The sequence below is a fragment of the Carassius gibelio genome, chromosome A21 (assembly GCF_023724105.1).
Source record: "Carassius gibelio isolate Cgi1373 ecotype wild population from Czech Republic chromosome A21, carGib1.2-hapl.c, whole genome shotgun sequence".
Classification (NCBI taxonomy): Eukaryota; Metazoa; Chordata; class Actinopteri; order Cypriniformes; family Cyprinidae; genus Carassius; species Carassius gibelio.
In genome coordinates, this window is record NC_068391.1 from 21,868,850 (window position 1) to 21,888,436 (window position 19,587).

At 37.3% G+C, this 19,587-nt stretch overlaps 1 protein-coding gene across 2 annotated transcripts; it reads left to right on the forward strand.

Moving 5' to 3' along the window:
* Positions 1-595: 595 nt before the first annotated feature.
* slc22a4 (solute carrier family 22 member 4) lies at positions 596-19,206 on the forward strand. 2 transcript variants are annotated; one of them, XM_052536449.1, is made up of 10 exons: positions 596-1,091; positions 10,178-10,281; positions 10,833-10,987; positions 11,073-11,244; positions 12,051-12,177; positions 12,296-12,396; positions 16,540-16,754; positions 17,286-17,468; positions 17,587-17,722; positions 17,911-19,201. In XM_052536449.1, the coding sequence occupies exons 1-10, from the start codon at positions 699-701 to the stop codon at positions 17,987-17,989; spliced, it is 1,665 nt and encodes a 554-aa protein (XP_052392409.1). In that variant the 5' UTR covers positions 596-698; the 3' UTR covers positions 17,990-19,201. The 2 variants fall into 2 exon arrangements, with proteins under 2 accessions (XP_052392409.1, XP_052392410.1); XM_052536450.1 differs by lacking the exon at positions 596-1,091 and adding an exon at positions 6,908-7,078 and having other exon boundaries at positions 17,911-19,206.
* The last annotated feature ends 381 nt before the right edge of the window (positions 19,207-19,587 follow it).

The window sequence follows — 19,587 nt, forward strand, 5'->3', positions numbered from 1 at the left end:
TAAAGCCAGATTAGTGTAAACTTGTGGTACATCGTTGCCACTTGCATGGTGGCATTGTGTGTCGAAACGTGCATATTAAGTGGCAGAGATATTATAATAAGATTCTTATCTATGTCACAGAGGGAGTGAAATCTGAAGCGCTAGTTTGTTTGTTTTGTTCAGAAAAAGGCTTACCAACACAAAGTTACTGGGTTAAACTTTTTCAGGTTGCCTGGGTTGGTAAATGCACCAGGGACCTGATTATAGCACTTAATCACGGAAAAAATAAGATTTTCATGATATGTCACATAATGGCAAGTCAATAGTTTTACTATTTATTTTCATACTTTGTTAATTAGGTTCACACACACTGTTCTGTTCAATAAGTTACAAGATTACTGTTGAATTCATCATGTCATGTTTAAATTGATCTCCAGCCACACACAAGAGATTTTTTTCCCTCTCTATTCCACTCATGGAATTACAAAGGTCCCAGAGTTGCTCATTTCTTGAATTCAAAGATCAGTAACTGATGTAATGTTTGATAAAGGATCCCTTGGTCATCATGTGAACTTTAAACAGCCAATGAGGTGAACCTTGTCAAAGTATATCATAAACCTTATATGCCAGATTGGTGTGTTGCAATATTGTGTAAACCTGAATTATAAAAGCAAGAAGTCATTGCTAACAGTGGAGAAACTTGATAGTTTGGTCAAAAAATGAGGGACTATGATGACATCACAAGTTTTTTGGGAACATGGGGTCCATTCCAGCTGACTGTTTTCTTTGCATTAGCTATAAGTATCCTTCCAAATGGTTTTGTGGGCCTCTACATTGTTTTTGTGGGGGACACGCCATCTCATGAGTGTCTGATTCCTGAGGAGTACAACATCAGTGATGTTTGGAGAGAAGCTGCAATCCCAATGGTGATTCAAGACGGGGTTTTAAAACGCAGTTCCTGCTCCAGATACAAACTGGAAACAGTGAGGAATTTTTCTGTGCTTAACTACACCCCAAATGTGGAGGTCAATGTCAGCGAGATTGAGGTCGAGTCCTGTGTGAATGGCTGGAACTACAGTAAAGAGATTTACGAGTCTACAACAGTGACAGAGGTGAGTTGACTGCTGATGTACTATCACTCTACAGTCTAATGTCCAACTCCCCTAATGCTTCTTGAGATAAAGCTATGGAGAGGTTTGTAGATGATCATTCAGACAAATGAAAAATTGCATTCAATATTTTCTATTAAATACTCTCAGTCCAATAACGTTTAAATAAGCATTAGTATTTATTTTAAATACTCAGTGCCTATAACCTATTCTTAAATATCTTCTGTTGAAGTCACTGCCACCATTGACTCGCTAAGAACAAATTTCTGATTAACAAAGGACAAGAAATTTGAAAAATAGATACACTCATAAAGAGCTCAAGAAATATATGAATATAACATTACTGGTGAGAATATAAAGAACTAAAATTAACTGTAGATTAAAAAAATAAAATAATTATATCCATTAATACTTAATTGAATCCTTCACGTTAATGACATTTCTTAACTACTGTAATGTGTTTACTGGGAAGCAGATAATATTTAACTGCATACCTCCAACTTAATTAAATATTACATGAAACGATATATAAAAAAAAAAAAGTTGCACAGACCTGCTGCTGGAAATCTAGCTCTCTGCAGACTTCAGCTCCAGTCCTGCTGTGTGCAGGGATCAAGAGCTCTTTGAAGAGCTGGTCATATGAGTTTTGGAAATGTTTATAATGTAGCTATCCTTAAATGAAAACAATCTGCAAAGTTGCTAATCAAAAAAAGTGCATGATAAATAAAGATATTGTCTCTCAAAAGAGAATGTTGGATCTGAATGGTCTTAACAAGTTGTTATATTTTCAAATCTTTTGCCTGTCACTGGTATACGTCACTTGGAAACACATTCTCCGTCTGACCGCGAAATACGAACACTTTGACATGCCGACAAACACTTCCGCTATTTAGTGTGTTTACATGATGTTGAGAAGACACTGTGTTCAAGGATACCACAGAAATAAAATTCAAATCTTTTGTTGTGTGCTTGTCATTTTACCAAGGATTTTTTTCTCTAATTTTGTCTTTTATCTTCGTTGGCTTCTAATCTTTTTAAGACTACCAAGCTCTTCGAACCACAACCTGTAAGTACGATTGATACATTGTGAACATTTTAAATTGAGTGCTCAAAAAAGGTTTTGTGCTAATATGAGATGTATACCTAGTGCAGATTTAGGTTTCCAGGTAAAACACAATATCACTGTCTTACTGAAGGATTTCTGATAATTCACAGTGAATATACTATTTCCTAAGAATGTATCGATTATTGTAGACTGATGTTGTTCTAATTACTTAGTTTAAAAATAAAGAGTATAATCATTATGAAATGTTTGTGTATTGTGCTGCATCGGCAGTTCTATGGTTAATGCTGGAGAGGTTAGGTTAGTGCTCCTGTGTTCTGATTAAAAGTTAAGACTGTCTTTTGTCTGTCATTCTTCAAACATTACAGTAGACATATTTTGGTTCACAAGCTGTATTGTTTCATCAGTAAATCAGGTTAGCACTCGGCTAAAGTATCCACCAAGTGTTCACAGTTTAGCAGCTAATCTTTAGCATTGGACACGATTTGTTTGCATAAGTGTTGTATTTTATGTCATTATTATAAGAACCGACTGGAGCACTACAGGTACATCTCAATAAATAAGAATGTCATAGAAAAGTTCATTTATTTCAGTAATTCAACTCAAATTGTGTAACTCGTGTATTAAATAAATTCATTGCACAGAGACTGAAGTAGTTTTCAAGTCTTTGGTCATTTTAATTGTGATACATTTTGGCTCACATTTAACAAAAGTCCACCAATTCACTATCTCAGCAAATAAGAATATTTGATAAGACCAATAAAAAAAGTTGTTGGCGTTCTGGAAAGTATGTTAATTTACTGTACATGCACTCAATACTTGGTAGGGGCTCCTTTTGCTTTAATTACTGCCTCAATTCGGCATGGCATGGAGGTGATCCGTTTGTGGCACTGATGAGGTGGTATGGAAGCCCAGGTTTCTTTGACAGTGGCCTTCAGCTGGTTCAGGTCTGGTGAGTTTGCTGGCCAGTCAAGCACAGCGACACCATGGTCATTAATTAAACCAACTTTTGGTACTTTTGGCAGTGTGGGCAGGTGCCAAATACTGCTGGAAAATGAAATAAGCATCTTCAAAAAGCTGGTCAGCAAACTTTTTTTCAGAAAACACAATGGCCCAACACCAGCAGATGACATTGTACCCCAAACCATCAAAGACTGTGTCAAGTCAAGTCAAGTCACCTTTATTTATATAGCACATTAAACAAAATACATTGCGTCAAAGCAACTGAACAACATTCATTAAGAAAACAGTGTGTCAATAATGCAAAATGATAGTTAAAGGCAGTTCATCATTGAATTCAGTGATGTCATCTCTGTTCAGTTTAAATAGTGTTTGTGCATTTATTTGCAATCAAGTCAATGATATCGCTGTAGATGAAGTGACCCCAACTAAGCAAGCCAGAGGCGACAGCGGCAAGGAACCAAAACTCCATCGGTGACAGAATGGAGAAAAAAACCTTGGGAGAAACCAGGCTCAGTTAGAGTCAGTTCTCCTCTGACCAGACGAAACCAGTAGTTCAATTCCAGGCTGCAGCAAAGTCAGATTGTGCAGAAGAATCATCTGTTTCCTGTGGTCTTGTCCTGGTGCTCCTCTGAGACAAGGTCTTTACAGGGGATCTGTATCTGGGCTCTAGTTGTCCTGGTCTCCGCTGTCTTTCAGGGCAGTAGAGGTCCTTTCTAGGTGCTGATCCACCATCTGGTCTGGATACGTACTGGATCCGGGTGACTGCAGTGACCCTCTGATCTGGACACAGACTGGATATGGTGGCTACGGTGACCTCGGAATAAGAGAGAAACAGACAAATATTAGCGTAGATGCTAGCGTAGCAAGTACATCGGGTGTTATGTGAAGTGTTTCCAGTTCCGGTTTACCTAATTAATGCAGCCTAAAAATCCTTTAACGGATTTGGATATTAAAACCATATTAGTATATTATGTGTAAGCCAGGATAAAGAGATGGGTCTTTAATTTAGATCAGTGGTTTTCAACCTGTGGTCCACGGCTCCCTAGTGGGCCGCGGTGGTATTGCAGGTGGGCCGCCAATTATTTTCTGTTAATTTCCAGTCCATTCTAGGGCTGTGCGATTAAAAGAAAACGTCCTAAAATCACGATTTGAGCGTGCACGATTTCTAAATCGCTTTATACCATAATTTTCCGCGGCCCTGACCTCCCGTATCCGATCCCATCAGAATGCATTGCGCCTAGCGCGAGAACAGAGACTGGGCATATGCCTAACTCCAGGTTCACACACTGTCTGTGATGCGCCTTTTTTCTGAGCCAATGTTGACGGATCAGAGCGTTCTCACTGCGGTAAAATTCTAGAAATAAAAACGTGCGATAATTCATGTCTAACACATGAGCATAGAGTGAATTTGTTAGTGAACAGGATGCAGTTTAAGTGAGAGGAGACACATTTTAAGTGTGCACACTCTCTCCTCGAAAAGCAGCGTGTATCTGAGCAAGCACGACTGGTTTTGTGACAGAGCAAAGGAAATCTGCTGCGAACAGATAGATTCGCACTCGTGCATTATTTTAATGTGCTTTCGCGTTATATTTATGCGCTCTCACTGCTGACCGCATACACATATTGTATACACACTGCAAACACCTGAGAGGCACCGCTACAATTAATGAGCTCTATGAACAATGCATGGCAAAAAAGAAAAAAAAGTCCCTGTATACAGGATTTTTTTTTTTGCCACAAGTCTATACATTTTTTTACATCTTCACTATAGTGATAATTTTGACTTATGTCTGTTCTAGAGATGACTTTTTGATAAAGCTCTGATTGGTTTTCTTTTGGAAATATGTTTCAAATTAATCCTGAATGCATTTATGACTGTAAAAGCATATCGATGTGTGTCACAATTGCAAAACTGATAAAAAGAATTTATTTTTTTTGTCCATATCGCACAGCCCTAGTTTATTCAATAAATACTGTTTAAAATCTAGCTTCGAAATACTAAGTTATTAACCCAACAATAGCGGGGTCAGTTAATTTTTTTGAAGTGGGCCGCGCAAACATACGTGTTTGGTTGTGTGGGCCGCGAGTTGAAAAAGGTTGGGAACCACTGATCTAGATTTAAACTGCAAGAGTGTGTCTGCCTCCCAAACAATGTTAGGTAGGTTATTCCAGAGTTTAGGCACCAAATAGGAAAAGGATCTGCCACCAGCAGTTGATTTTGATATTTTAGTCGGACAGTAGCTGCGGAAGTCCCTCCTGCTGCTCCACCGGGCTGTCCCCAGGATATCGGTATGTCCCATGTTTCAAACGCACTGCTCTCATTCTAACCCCTCATTCATCCCTAGGCACTGGCCACCCTGGGGCTCAAATACTGCTTCTGGTGGCCCAACATGACAGCTGACGTTAGAAGATTTGTCTGTGTATGCACGGAGTGCGCCAGAGCAAAGTGTCCCCATCATCTCCCAATTGGTAAAGTTCGTCCACTACCCATTCCTAACTACCCCACACCTAGGAGTGGACTTCATTACGGATCTGCCCCCATCTGACGGTAACACCTGTATCCACGTAATAGTAGATAGGTTCTCTAAATCCTGCTGCCTCATTCCCCTGCAGGGTCTGCCCACAGCTCTAGAGACTGCAGAACTCCTCTTCAATTGGATATTCTGTCAGTTTGGTCTCCCAGAAGACATTGTGTCAGACCGTGGACCCCAGTTCATCTCCCGTGTATGGAAGGCTTTCTTTTCTCTCATAGATGTGACCGTAAGCCTCTCTTCAGGTTACTGACCCCAACCAAATGGCCAAAAAGAGCGGAAGATACAGGAGATAAGACGTTTTCTCCGGACCTTCTGCCATGGTCACCAGGACTTCTGGAACCAGTTCCTGGGCTGGGCCGAGTATGCCCAGAACTCCCTCCACCAACCATCCACAGGGCTGACACCTTTCCAATGTGTACTTGGTTACCAGTCTCCTCTCTTCCCGTGGTCATGGGACCCCTCTGATGTTCCTGTTCTTAATTACTGGTTCTGGGAGAGCGAGAGAGTCTTTGATGAGGCTCACCACTGCCTCCAATGGGCCGTGCACAGACAGAAGATGGCAGCCGACCTTCGTAGGGCACTAAAGGGCATTGTGTCTGTCAATAAATCTCACTCTTACCTTCTGTCTCAGAGTACCTGTGTTACACCGGGTTCACACACACACACATACACACACACACACACACACACACACACACACACACACACACACACACACATATATATATATATATATATATATATATATATATATATATATATATATATATATACACACTCACCTAAAGGATTATTAGGAGCACCATACTAATACTGTGTTTGACCCCCTTTCGCCTTCAGAACTACCTTAATTCTATGTGGCATTGATTAAACAAGGTGCTGAAAGCATTCTTTAGAAATGTTGGCCCATATTGATATAATAGCATCTTGCAGTTGATGGAGATTTGTGGGATGCACATCCAGGGCACAAAGCTCCTGTTCCACCACATCCCAAAGATGCTCTATTGGGTTGAGATCTGGTGACTGTGGGGGCCATTTCAGTACAGTGAACTCATGGTCACGTTCAAGAAACCAATTTGAAATGATTCAAGCTTTGTGAAATGGTGCATTATCCTGCTGGAAGTAGCCATCAGAGGATGGGTACATGGTGGTCAAAAAAGGGATGGACATGGTCAGATACAATGCTCAGGTAGGACCGTGGCATTTAAACGATGCCCAATTGGCACTAAGGGGCCTAAAGTGTGCCAAGAAAACATCTCTCACACCATTACACCACCACCACCAGCCTGCAAATTGGTAACAAGGCATGATGGATCCATGTTCTCATTCTGTTCATGCCAAATTCTGTCTCTACCATCTGAATGTCTCAACAGAAATTGAGACTCGTCAGACCAGGCAACATTTTTCCAGTCTTCAACTGTCCAATTTTGGTAAGCTTGTGCAAATAGTAGCCTCTTTTTCCTGTTTGTAGTGGAGATGAGTGGTACCCGGTGGGGTCTTCTGCTGTTATAGCCCATCCGCCTCAAGGTTGTGCGTGTTGTGGCTTCACAAATACTTTGCTGCATACCTCGGTTGTAACGAGGGATTATTTCAGTCAAAGTTGCTCTTCTATCAGCTTGAACCAGTCTTTGTAAACCCTCGAAATGGTTGTGCGTAAAAATCCCAGTAACTGAGCAGATTGTGAAATGCTCAGACCGGCCCGTCTGGCACCAACAAACATGCCACGCTCAAAATTCCTTAAATCACCTTTCTTTCCCATTCTGACATTCAGTTTGGAGTTCAGGAGATTGTCATGACCAAGACCACACCCCTAAATGCATTGAAGCAACTGCCATGTGATTGGTTGATTAGATAATTGCATTAATGGGAAATTGAACAGGTGTTCCTAATAATCCTTTAGGTGTTTGTACACATATATAGTATATTTGATAACTATACTGTAATCTTATATACTATTGTAAGGACACTCATGTGCTGATAGCGATGAAGTAAACTAACTCTGAAACACAACATACTCTGGAGCAGGTTGTGAATTCAGGGAATCAGTTGCAATGGCTACTAACATACTCTGAGAGAAAGTTAACCTCCGTTTTTGGAACTAAAAACTGAGATTATCCGCTTACATATAAACATACCCAGGTATATATCATAACCTGCTTTCTGGAATACTGCCCTGGTTCCCCTGTGTTTTTCCCCCATGGACTCCATAACCCACAATCCTTCACACTCCCTCACCTGTCCCTTGTTATACATCAACATCCACTCTCATCAGCTTTCTAATCACCCACAGCTGTCAGCACTCCTATAAAGCCACTGGCTGGCCTCACAGTTACAACTAGGGACATGTACTGGACACTATTTACCTTTCTGTGTTCACCTGAGCTTCTGTTGCTATCGAAAGACTCTGGTTACTCAGCTAAGCTTCCTTGTTTGCATTACTGGACTGTTGATACTTCCCTTCTCCTGGGGCCTGTACCATGATTGTAGCTGAACAAATTCAGAGTTAAAGGATTAGTTTTGAGTTGACAAAACCAAACCTCTCCAATCCGGCTTTGTTGGTACCATGATGCTGTTCATCAACTTTCTTTGTCAATTCAGGCTTTGATCTTGAGTTTGTGGAGCATGTGCACATGAATGTGTGACATCACTGACGAACAGCCAATCACGAGCCTTGCAATACAAAGCAAGTTTGATTTACTTCTCGCGAGAGACCCAGCGAGATTCAAAACTAAAGGTTAAAGGTTTTGCTAAAGGTTAAGAGATTGAAGAATATGACAAATTTAAAAATCATATAAAAAATGAAGGAGGACTAATAAAATAAACGATCTTGCTCCATCAGTGTAGTCACAAGTGGAACTTGTTAACTTAGTTTATACATTTGAAAATATATAGTGATAGAGACTTGAACATGTAAGTTCAGATTTGTAATTTTTAAAATAGTTCAATATTTTGATACTACAGCTTATTTATATTACATGATCAGTATACATTAATATTTATTTAAAATAATTTATATTAACTGTTAAACTAAAATTGTTTGTGTGTAAGAGATAAATAATAATATGAATCACAATAATTCTATAAATCATAAAATGACTCATTTATTATCATTAAAGCCAGACTTCTTTTTTTTTTATTTATTTTTTATAAGCATTAGTGACCTTTAATTTGGAGCAAGATAAACTGGAGTGAATTTGTGTCAGACATGTGTCACTTCTCTCACATCTGATTGGTTCAACTTCAGTTTGAGATCTCTAACCCAGAACATAACCTGCCCCGGAGCAGGTTAGCCGTGCAGCATAAGATACCATGGCAACGAACACCGATTAAAGCCAAGCTACTTTCATACTACCTAAAACCCAGGGTTGGCGGAAACTAAGCTGAAACATAGCTTGCTAGCCAGCTAATCCGGCTTCATGGTACAGGCCCCTGCTGTCTCAATCCTCTGCTCCTAACCATAATAAAGCCTGTTGTCTTTGCCTCTTACCTGAGTGTTCCCTTTGTGTGTTGCTGATAATACTGAATAATACATAAGAAATTGCTGCTTTTCATACATTGAAAAATCATAATGTGTAATAAACTAAGAATACATGTCACACCTCTGTTTATCAATTTGCACTGGCTACCAATAGCTGCTTGCATAAAATTCAAGGCATTGATGTTTGCCTACAAAACCACCACTGGCTCTGCACACATTTACCTAAATGTATTACTTCATAATTATGTGCCCTCTAGAAGCTTGTGTTCTGCGAATGAACGTCTCTTGATTGTGCCATCCCAAAGAAGCATTAAAAAGTCACTTTTACAGACTTTTTAATCAAATGTTCCTCCTTGTGGAATGACCTGGCCAACTTAATCCGAGCAGCTGAGTCCTAAGCCATCTTCAAGAATCTTTCTAATCTTTTTGTATTCTATTTTCTTTTCATTTATTATACAAATATATAAAAAAGACCTTTAACCCTAGCTTGCTCTATTCTTTTTCTATTGTATCTGTTTCTTTTTATTTATTATATTATTTAAAAGCCCTTGCTACGTGTACTGTGTTAAGCTAACTGAGACTTGTTATATCACTAATATATCATTGCTCTTTTTGTTGTTTTTGATTGATTCCATTGTCCTCATTTGTAAGTCGCTTTGGTTAAAGCATCTGCTAAATGACTAAATGTAAATGTAATGTAATGTAAATGTAAATGTAAAACTAAACTAATTTGATGTTCAATAATATCCCTCATAATATATAGAAGAACATGTGATAAAATACCATACTGTGTACATATATTTTAACATGTGAACGTTTGTGTTTAGCTGTGTCAACCCAAGCATTAATTAATAAAAAAATATTGACTTGGCAACAGTCTGCATGAGAAATAACACAGCTTGTTTTATAGTAATATTTAATGACATACTGTATGTGCTTAGTAGACAAAAATGTTTGAAAACTCTGACACAGACCAACTTCTATCGACCGAATTTAAGCAACATATGAGTTAACTTTTATAAAGTTTCTTTTCTTTGTTCATGTTTTTCAGTGGGACTTGGTATGTGAGAATGAGTACAAAGGGCCTCTGACCTCATCGATATATTTCTTTGGTGTGTTGGTGGGGACGTTCCTTTCAGGACAGATGTCTGACAGGTTAGCGCCTCCTAGAGCAGGCAACTAAGATAACCCTTTGATTTTAAATACGTGAAATTTAAATATGGCTCTAAAACAGCAGTTCTCAGTTCCAGTCCTTGCGATTCCCTGCCCTGCACATTTTGTATGTATCTCTTAAGGCTTCAGGCGTTTGTATTATTTGAATGTAAGTGCCCTGCGATGTGGACATCACAGAATATTCCACCATGATTCCAGTTCAAAGTGCATTGAAGTGTTCGAGACGTGAATTTATATTGTATTTATTTACAGAGGTATATGATGTCACACTTATCCGTGTGTGAAGACGTTGTGCAGTGTAAATCCGTGAATGAATGTTCTGAAGTGAGGTAAACTTCAACAGATTTCCACTGTGTCGGGACCATGTCAGTGGGAACACAGTTCATGCACAGAGCTCACTTCTAACGAGCTGATTGTCTGAACAAAGAGAGACATGCAAAATATGTAGAGCCTGGGGGTGCGAGGACTGGAATTGAGAACCGCTGCTCTAAAATGCTTCCTAATTTATGATTGTATATATCTGATATGTGCAGGTATGGCAGGAGGCCTGTACTTTTTGTCATGATGGCTATGCAGACAATAACTATCCTTATCCAGATGTTTTCTCCAAGCTGGGAAATCTTCACTGCCATCTACTTCTTTGTGGGATTCAGTGGTTTTTCTAATTATGTTGTAGCATATGTCCTAGGTTAAATAATTAATTTCCTTCCAATCATTAACACAGTTTCAGAAATCATCTGTCATGTGAATCACACATTCCTTTTGATTAACAGGCTGTGAAATTCTCAGTCCAGCCAGTCGGGTGATGTTTGGTTCTCTGGGAATCTTCATGGGGTCTGGAATCGGTCTGTTGTTCTTTCCATTAGCAGCTTTTTTCATCCGTAGCTGGCGATGGCTGGTGCTTACAAACGCCCTCACTGGCCTTCTGTATCTACCATTGTGGTGGTAAGTGTGTTGAGAGACAAAATTACAGCCACAGAGTAACATCATTTTATAACAATTAAAATTGCTGAAGATTAATGTAAATTTGACAAAGGTGTGACTAATCAAGATAACACACAAATGAAGATTTACCATTGTGGTGTCATAAACTGGGTATAAACCAGGCAGAGAAGGCTATAATCCAGTGATCCGAGCTGTAAAGAGTGTGGACATATTTAATCTGATTCAGGATAGTCATTAGTTGTGTACAGTTCACTTCATGTTCGGTGTCTTTAATGACTTAACCCATAAGCAAGGAAAGCGGTCGCTTAGGGCCTCGAGTATCAGGGGCCCCATCTGATTTTGGCTGCAGTCTTTGATTTCTGCCCAAAATAATTCATTTTAAATAACACAATGATTAAATATTTCATTCAATTATTAAATTAGTTGAAGATTAAATCATTTTAATTATTAACACCCACAAAAAGAATAAAAAATAAAATACTTAGGTATAGCTTACAATATCTTATTCATTAACATGACTGTCTCAACAGAGATATTCACCGCAGAGAAGAAAGTAAACCTAAAATTTTGAAGTTTATAGTCCTCTTGTCTTGTGTTATGATTTTGTCTTGATTTCTCAAAATGAATCACTTTTGGTGCTTTTCTTGTTTTGCCGGTGACAACAGTTAAAGTTGACCCACTGTGGTGTTTCCTAAACCCCAGTGTTGGCCAACCTAAAGCCTATGTGGTACAGGTCCCAGGTTCCCAGAAACTAAACTAGTAAGATAACTAGTATTTGTGTTTTTGTTCTGTTTTTCATGCGCTAGGTTCATTCCTGAGTCTCCTAGATGGCTGCTCTCTCAGGGAAGAATTGCAGAGGCTGAAGCCATACTGAGACGTGCAGCTGCACAGAACAAGGTCACCGCACCTGAAATCATCTTCACATCCTCTGAGGTAACACTTCCATGCACTTGAGGTCTGTAAAAAATATGAAATTTAGTCAAACAAGCCCTAAATAAACAGACTCGCTTCTCAATGCTCAGTTTCTTTGATGCTTTTTATGTTTCCTTAGATTGAAGAAGCAGCAAACATGAGGGAGAAAAAACATAATATTCTGGATATTTTAAGGAACTCTAATGCTGTTTTAACAATCACGATATGTTCACTTCTGTGGTATGCTGTTTGTTTTAATTTTCCTTGTTTTGTTTTTTGTTTGTTTTTTTCATTTTCTACTTGGTCACAGTTACTACCTCTGTGATGCTATAAAAACAAATCTTGCTCTTGATTGAGTGTAAATTAACGCTTCTCAATCCTGCTTCATCTGACACCACAAAGAGGTCTATAACAGCTGTATCAGTCCTGTTCCTGCAGTCTCAAAACTGCACATTTAGTGTGTCTGATTCAGCACATCAGTAGAGACTCCAAGACCTGACCTCTCTTACCAAAAAGAAGTATAGTTCAAGTTTATTTTATTAAATATACTTAAGTGGTTCATATACATTAAAAGTATACTTTATTTAGTAAGTATACAAATATCAGTGTACTAGTAGTACATTTGTAGCTATACCTTTTCAATACTCCTTCAGACTAATTTTACCCATTTTCAAGTATAAGAAAGTATACTTTTAAGTATATTAGCAGTCAGCTACACAACTAGCTTACATCTGTTTTTAGTTTGTACTGCAATTATACTAAAAGTGAACTTCTAGATGTACTGATAGTTTACTAATTAAATACTTGTAGCATTTTAGTACACTTTGAAGTATAGTCTCAGTAAACTAGTTTAGTAGTTTTATACTGCAAGAATACTCGTAAGTTTTCCAAGTAGTCCCTATTTAGGTATTTATTTGTTTATGTTTTGTTATATATCTGAACATACAAAACATCAAAAGAAAGAACAGGTCATCTGCTTGTAAACAAAAAAAAATTATTCTAACTTCATGCATTCTTTTTTATTTTTTATTTTATATAAACAGTTCAATATGGGTAAGTTTCATATAAAAAAATCGAAGAAATAAATTAACATTTTGAACAAAAAGCTGAAAAAAAGACTGAATTGGATTCAGAATAATAATCAAAATGTAGAAGTCGATAAACACTCCAAACCTCTTCATGGGACGACATTTTATTCCATAACGTTACACAGTTTTGATGCTGTTTTATGTCTGATGATCGTGTTAGATTACACGTGGAATCATCTGTTGTTTCAGTTTCATCTTCGCTTGTGTTTTGAAATTTATGTACAGAAGATGTGTAATAGCGCTCCTTAATGTACAACAATGAAAATATTGATTCCTAGAACACAAGTATAGATAGCTAAATATATCTATATCTAAATAAACTTTTTCTAAGTATAAGTCAAGCCATTTAAATATCATTTAAGTTTATTTCTGAGAAGTACATAAAAAATAGAGTGGAAGTACACTGTTAAAAATCGCTGTAAAATAATTGCCAAATTTTGACAGTAACATACTGTTTTTCATCAAAACAGTGCATTCTGGGTAATATTCATAATTTTTGAGAAGGTAGCCTGCTGCTATATATCGTAAATTAACAACATTCAAAGTTGACACTCAGCGGCTGTGTTTCAAATCACACCCTAGATGAACAGCTTTAGATGAAATCAACTGAAGATTTAAACAATCAACAAACAGCTTTACCAACTTCATTCGTTACTAACCAAACTGACATTATTTCTATCAGATCAGAGATCAGAGATCAAAAGATTTTATTGAGAATTACAGAGATTTAGATAATAATGTTACTGTTTCGTTTGATGTCACCATTGTGGAGATCAGTGTTTGCTTTAATTCGGCTCCTGACCCTTGAGTTTTGCACTTTACATTTTGTTTCATTACCGTATTTGTATCTTTATGATACGTCTGTTATAACAATATTATTATTGATAGTCAAGTGATTGTGGCTGTTTCTGTCAGGCATGATCTACTCAGCTGACTTAAAGTGTTGCTTTAGTAATCAAATAATTGGTGTTGAAGTATGTGAGTGAATTACACATTTTTTTGTTTCTTCAATTTTATAAAATTGAACCGTAATGTGATAACCAGAACATATGGATTTAACGACAGTTTGCATTTTAAATATTTTGGGCAGCAGTGTCCACAACACTCAAAGAGAGACATCAACAATCAGCATATGAATCTCAACAATGGTGACAATCAAAAGGTTCATGATGCAATGCATGCTGGGTACCAGCACAGGATAAAACTCATCCATGACTCCCAGCATGCATTGCGGCATTAATAAATTATGCCCCTGAATTGTTCACTTATTTGAACAATGAATGAATTCTTATGTGCTTATAATTTTGCTTTTGTCTTAAGCTTTAGTAGCATGTTTTGTGAAGTTCAGAACTTATCTGTTTATTATTTTGTAGATTGTCACCATTGTTGTGATTCATACGCTGATTCTTGATGTTTCTGTCTAAATTTCAGCAAAGGTTTTTTTTTAATGAGTTAAATATTCTTAATAGTCTTTCCTAACTTAAGGCTCAGCAGTGTTTCTTATTTTGCCGTAGTATCAATATTCAGTAAGAGAAGGGACACAGAATTGAATCAGAAATAATAGTGTTTGTTCTTGTCAATCTATGAACAACAATACCAGATTTGTTTCTTCCGCTTACTATTTTTTATTTGCTATAACAAGTTCTAAAGATACATTGTTACAGCATGTAAAAAAAAAAAACCTTAGTTGATGAAAAGTCATGTTCAAGAGCCCAACTAAAGTAAACACTGATCTCCATCATGGTAGTGAAAAAAACACAACCTATTTAACTCTCAATAAGATCTTCTGTAGACATCTGACAGAAATAAAGTCAGTCTGGTTAGTAATGTGAATCTGGTGAAGCTGTTTTAGGAGTTGTTTAATCAGATCTTGTTATTTGTAGTTTTTGTGTTTCTCTTTCCTTTAGTGATTCTGTTTTTAAATAGCAGGTGTTCATCACTAATGCTCAATCATCAATTGATCACAGAATGATCTCATTAACTTCACTAATTCAGTGTTACTCAAACACTCTGTAGTGTGTACACATAAGTCAGATTGGTAAATGTCAGATTTACCAACTGAAATAAAAGTGAATTTAACTAAAATATTTGTGAACATACATAGAAAAAAATGTATGCAAAGTAATACACTGATAATGAGAGTAAATACTGAACTCAACTGTTTTAATGTGTGTTTGCACTAGATAGATCTGTTAATGTAGTTTTGTTGTTCACCATTGTGCTGGAGAGTAGAGCCTGTGCTTCAGTCAATGATGAGCCACAAACACAGATCTTCTGTTGCTTTATATAAAGACAGTGAATATGGAGTCGCTGATACAGTGGTGATCTCTGTGTTAAGTGTTTCTGCACATACGTGTGAGCTGCAGTTATCTGAGTAAAAGTCATGCGTTAGTTACTTTACTATTTCACATTAAGTGTTTGTAGTTTTATATTAAGAAATATTCCTTCTCAGTGGACTCAGATTAAATAAGTTCATAGTACTAACATTGTATGAATGCTAGCTTTTTAAGTCGAACTGTTTTAAGCAGTGGGAGTGGAGTTAATTTCCATGGTAGAATTTATGGTAAAATACTGTAAAAAAAAAAAAAAAAAAAAAAAAGAGTGGTAAATTAATGGTTGAAAGCTGTAAATTAACAGTACTTTACTGGCACCCCTGCTGCCAGTAAATTACTGTTATGTAACGGCACAATTTTTTACAGTGTATTCTTTCCTATTTTTGAGTTTAAAAGTATACACATCAAAATGTACAGTGCCAGGAACATGGTTGGTAGTACTGGTTTAATGCATTAATTTAGTGTGATTAATCATAAAAATATACACATATAACATTTTTTTTTTCATGTCTGACTTTCAAGCTTGAAGTTCCACCTTCATGTTTGTAGTCAGCACAGTCCAGCAACTCGATGAATCACACCTGATCAAACAGTGAGACAAACTGTGTGAAATGTCAGTCTGCAAGATAGAGATAGACCAGCCATAAACATTCTCACCACCAAAGTCCATTATTGTTTTGTCAAGACAGTGATTAAATTGTCTTATCTTTTAATTATCATTTGGGGCAAATACTGATATGCAATTAATTATTATTATTAATATTATTATGATTAACTGTGATAATTGCCATATGAATGTGTCAGATGGATGTGTCCCTTATTTAACCCACCTGATCCATTCCTGAATCAGATGTGTCCGGTTACTGAGACTCCTAAAATGTATTATGAGAAGAAAAGCTCTAGCTGCAGGATGGAGAACCTAGTAAACTGAACTGATTTACAAAAGCTGTTTTCCTCTTTAGGATGGTCATCACCATGTCTTACTATGCTCTCATTCTGAACACCACAAACCTTCATGGCAATCCATACCTGAATTTGTTCCTGTCTGCAGTGGTGGAGATCCCAGCTTTCATTATAGCCATGCTGTTGCTCAGATACTGCAGCAGGAGATTCTGCCAGTCCTCCACTCTTCTCATGGGTGGAGCTATGATTTTCATTATACAGCTTATTCCCAAAGGTATCTGCATCACACATCTGACACACATATAATTAGTCCTTAGTTTGGATCATGAAGAGGGATCTGATGTGTTTTGCTGCTGTAAGATCAAAGGTCTCATTCCACTGAGAGGTTGTTCAGTTATTTGTCTTTGGGCTGGTCTTTGTCTCTCTAGGTCAATCACTTCTCTGTGTATTAGGTCATTCTATATTCTGTATGTTGTTGTGAGTCATATTAGAGTGGTCGATGCTTTTCTAATAATTGTCCTCCTATAAGCAGAACAGGTTAAAAGAAGGGTACTGGTTAACTTCTAAAACGTGTCTGCAGGATGCTGACTAGGGATTGCTGTTGTCTTTTGCTACAATAAATATTGTATTCAAACAAACAGGCAATGTGACCAAGCTTTTGCCAAAATAAGATCTGAACCAGAGTGGCAGATATGATAAATACATTTACAGTGTAGACTTTTTTTTATTTATTTACATTTTGTTACAATTTGTATCAGATTTGTATGTGGTTGTTTGTTAACATTAGTTATCTGTCTATCTGCAGACCTGATGGAGTTGGCAATTTTACTGGAGATGCTGGGAAAACTTGGTGTCACAGCTGCATTCTGTGTAGTTTATGCAGTGACTTCAGAACTGTTTCCTACCGTGGTGAGAAACATGGCGATGGGAACGTGCTCCATGACCGCTCGCATAGGCAGTATAGTTTCTCCTTTCATCATATACTTGGGTACATCAGGTTTTATCTTGCTTCTATAGCTTGAACTATTCCTTTAAATATAGCCACTAGTAAATCTGAACATTGCACAAGTCTGTATTTTGATAATTGATTATTTTTTTCTGCAAAGGTAACTACTACAAATATATTCCTTATATTGTCATTGGAAGCCTGGTAGTGTTTTCTGGCTTAATTACGTTACTGTTGCCAGAAACTAAAGGAAAGCTTCTCCCTGAGACCATTGTGCAGATGCAGCGAATAAAAGGGTAAGTGCATTATTGCCCTGCCATCTTACCTGAGACAGTTACCTGGCATGTTTACCTTTAACACTGGACTCTATATTCAGTTCAGCATTTGGGGCTTTTAGATTAAATACATGTGATTAAAGTCTGATTTTCATCAGAACCACACTGAGATAAAATACAATATCTTATATATTTTTTATCTCACTTAGACTGAGGAGCCCCAAAAAACAGGATGCAATGATGTGGACAGCAGACAAGAGTAAAGTCTTCAAAGAAGTGAAACTTTAACAACTGGACAGTGAAATAAAAACATTAATGTCATGTTAATCAAATGAGTGACTCTAACCCTAAATTAATTACACTGTTGAGCTGGCATGGCAACATCAACTTGTCTTGCTTTTGTTTAACTTTTATAGGCAGATCATGTATGCAAGACAAATCCACCACATGAGGAGCTTTACTGCCTTTGATGTGTTATCATATTGTCTGCAATAAAGCTTGTGCCCCCCAGCCATACCTGACCAAACGTTTAGATCTTTCCCATGTGTTTATCAGGAACAAAAGTCACTATATTAAAAAAAAAAAAAATGCATGTAAATAACTCTGGAGCATATTTTATGTTGGATTATCAGAGATTCTCCAGCTAGAGCAGATGCACAAAGTGTACGGCACAAAACAGTCCACAAAGACACAAGGAAAGGAAATACTATAAAAAGAGAGGGAGCCCCATGTGGAACAGACAAGGAGAACAAAACAAAAGCTGAAGGTAGAAAGAATCCTGCTCCTGGAGAACTACTGTGCAATCCTGCAGATTTCAGCTCTAGCCCTAATCAAACACACCTGAATCAGCCAATCAGTGTGTTCAGGATTGCTCAGACGTTGCTGGCCAGTGTGTTTGGGCAGTGTTGGGACTGAAGTACACATCTAAACAATAATAATACGGTCAAAAAAACAATGCATTTGAATTTTAATTAGTATGACAATACATACTGTACTAAATGGTAACGAATCACTCAAAAGTTGGAAAAAATTGTTTTTTTTTTTTACAATATGCATGCAGTACTGTTTTTCAGTGCCCATGTTCACAGGTTGCAGCATTCACACTGTACAGGGATGCAGTCCAGCGATGTGTTGCAGGAGCATTTCACCTCTTTGTGTTCTGGACAGGCTGTCAGTCAGTGTGTTAGTGCTGGTTAGTTTGCAGTGACTTCAGTTCAGGCTACATTGTTACAGCAAGCTTTTATGAGTAAATCAGTAAACCATTCATCCAACCAGTTTACTCAGAAATGCTGATTCAAGAAAGAAACAAAGTGTTGAAACTACTGAACTTTGAACAATTTTCTTATATGGCTTAAATAATGTGTAACATGGCTTTGGGGTAACGCTGAAGATCAATTTATTGGCCAGCACTGACAACTTTCATGTGAATGTACTTTCTTTAGCAGACAACTGGCAAACTGTTATTCATGCATATGTGACTGGCGCTGAAGAATGAAAGCTCTAACAGACTCAGGTAACCGTCTGATGCATCGAAGCTTGTTGTAACACTATGTTTTTGCATTAGTACCTCAGGCTTGAAGGCATACATAATTATAAAAGCTAATTTCCTCTTTTGCTCCAGAAAAATCAAGATTTACAGTTAGAAATTAAATTTTAAGGTCAATGCTGAAAACGTGGTTAACAGGAAATAAACTGATGGTAACTGTTGCATAAATATTATTTAGAACCACAAAATCCCCTAAAATACAAAATATGATTAAATAAAAATAAATGTAAATATATTACATAAATAAATACATACGGTGCTTTTTCGATGAGCACAACGCCAAAGGGATAAAAAAAAAAAATATATATATATATATATATATATGTTGTTTATTGGACAC

Excerpts from the sequence above, each read along its gene's own strand:
- slc22a4 (XM_052536449.1), top strand. The coding sequence starts at position 699 with ATGAGGGACTATGATGACATCACAAGTTTTTTGGGAACATGGGGTCCA. Across the intron at positions 11,245-12,050 it reads CTGTATCTACCATTGTGGTG|GTTCATTCCTGAGTCTCCTA; the intron begins GTAAGTGTGTTG and ends TTCATGCGCTAG. Across the intron at positions 16,755-17,285 it reads TATACAGCTTATTCCCAAAG|ACCTGATGGAGTTGGCAATT; the intron begins GTATCTGCATCA and ends GTCTATCTGCAG.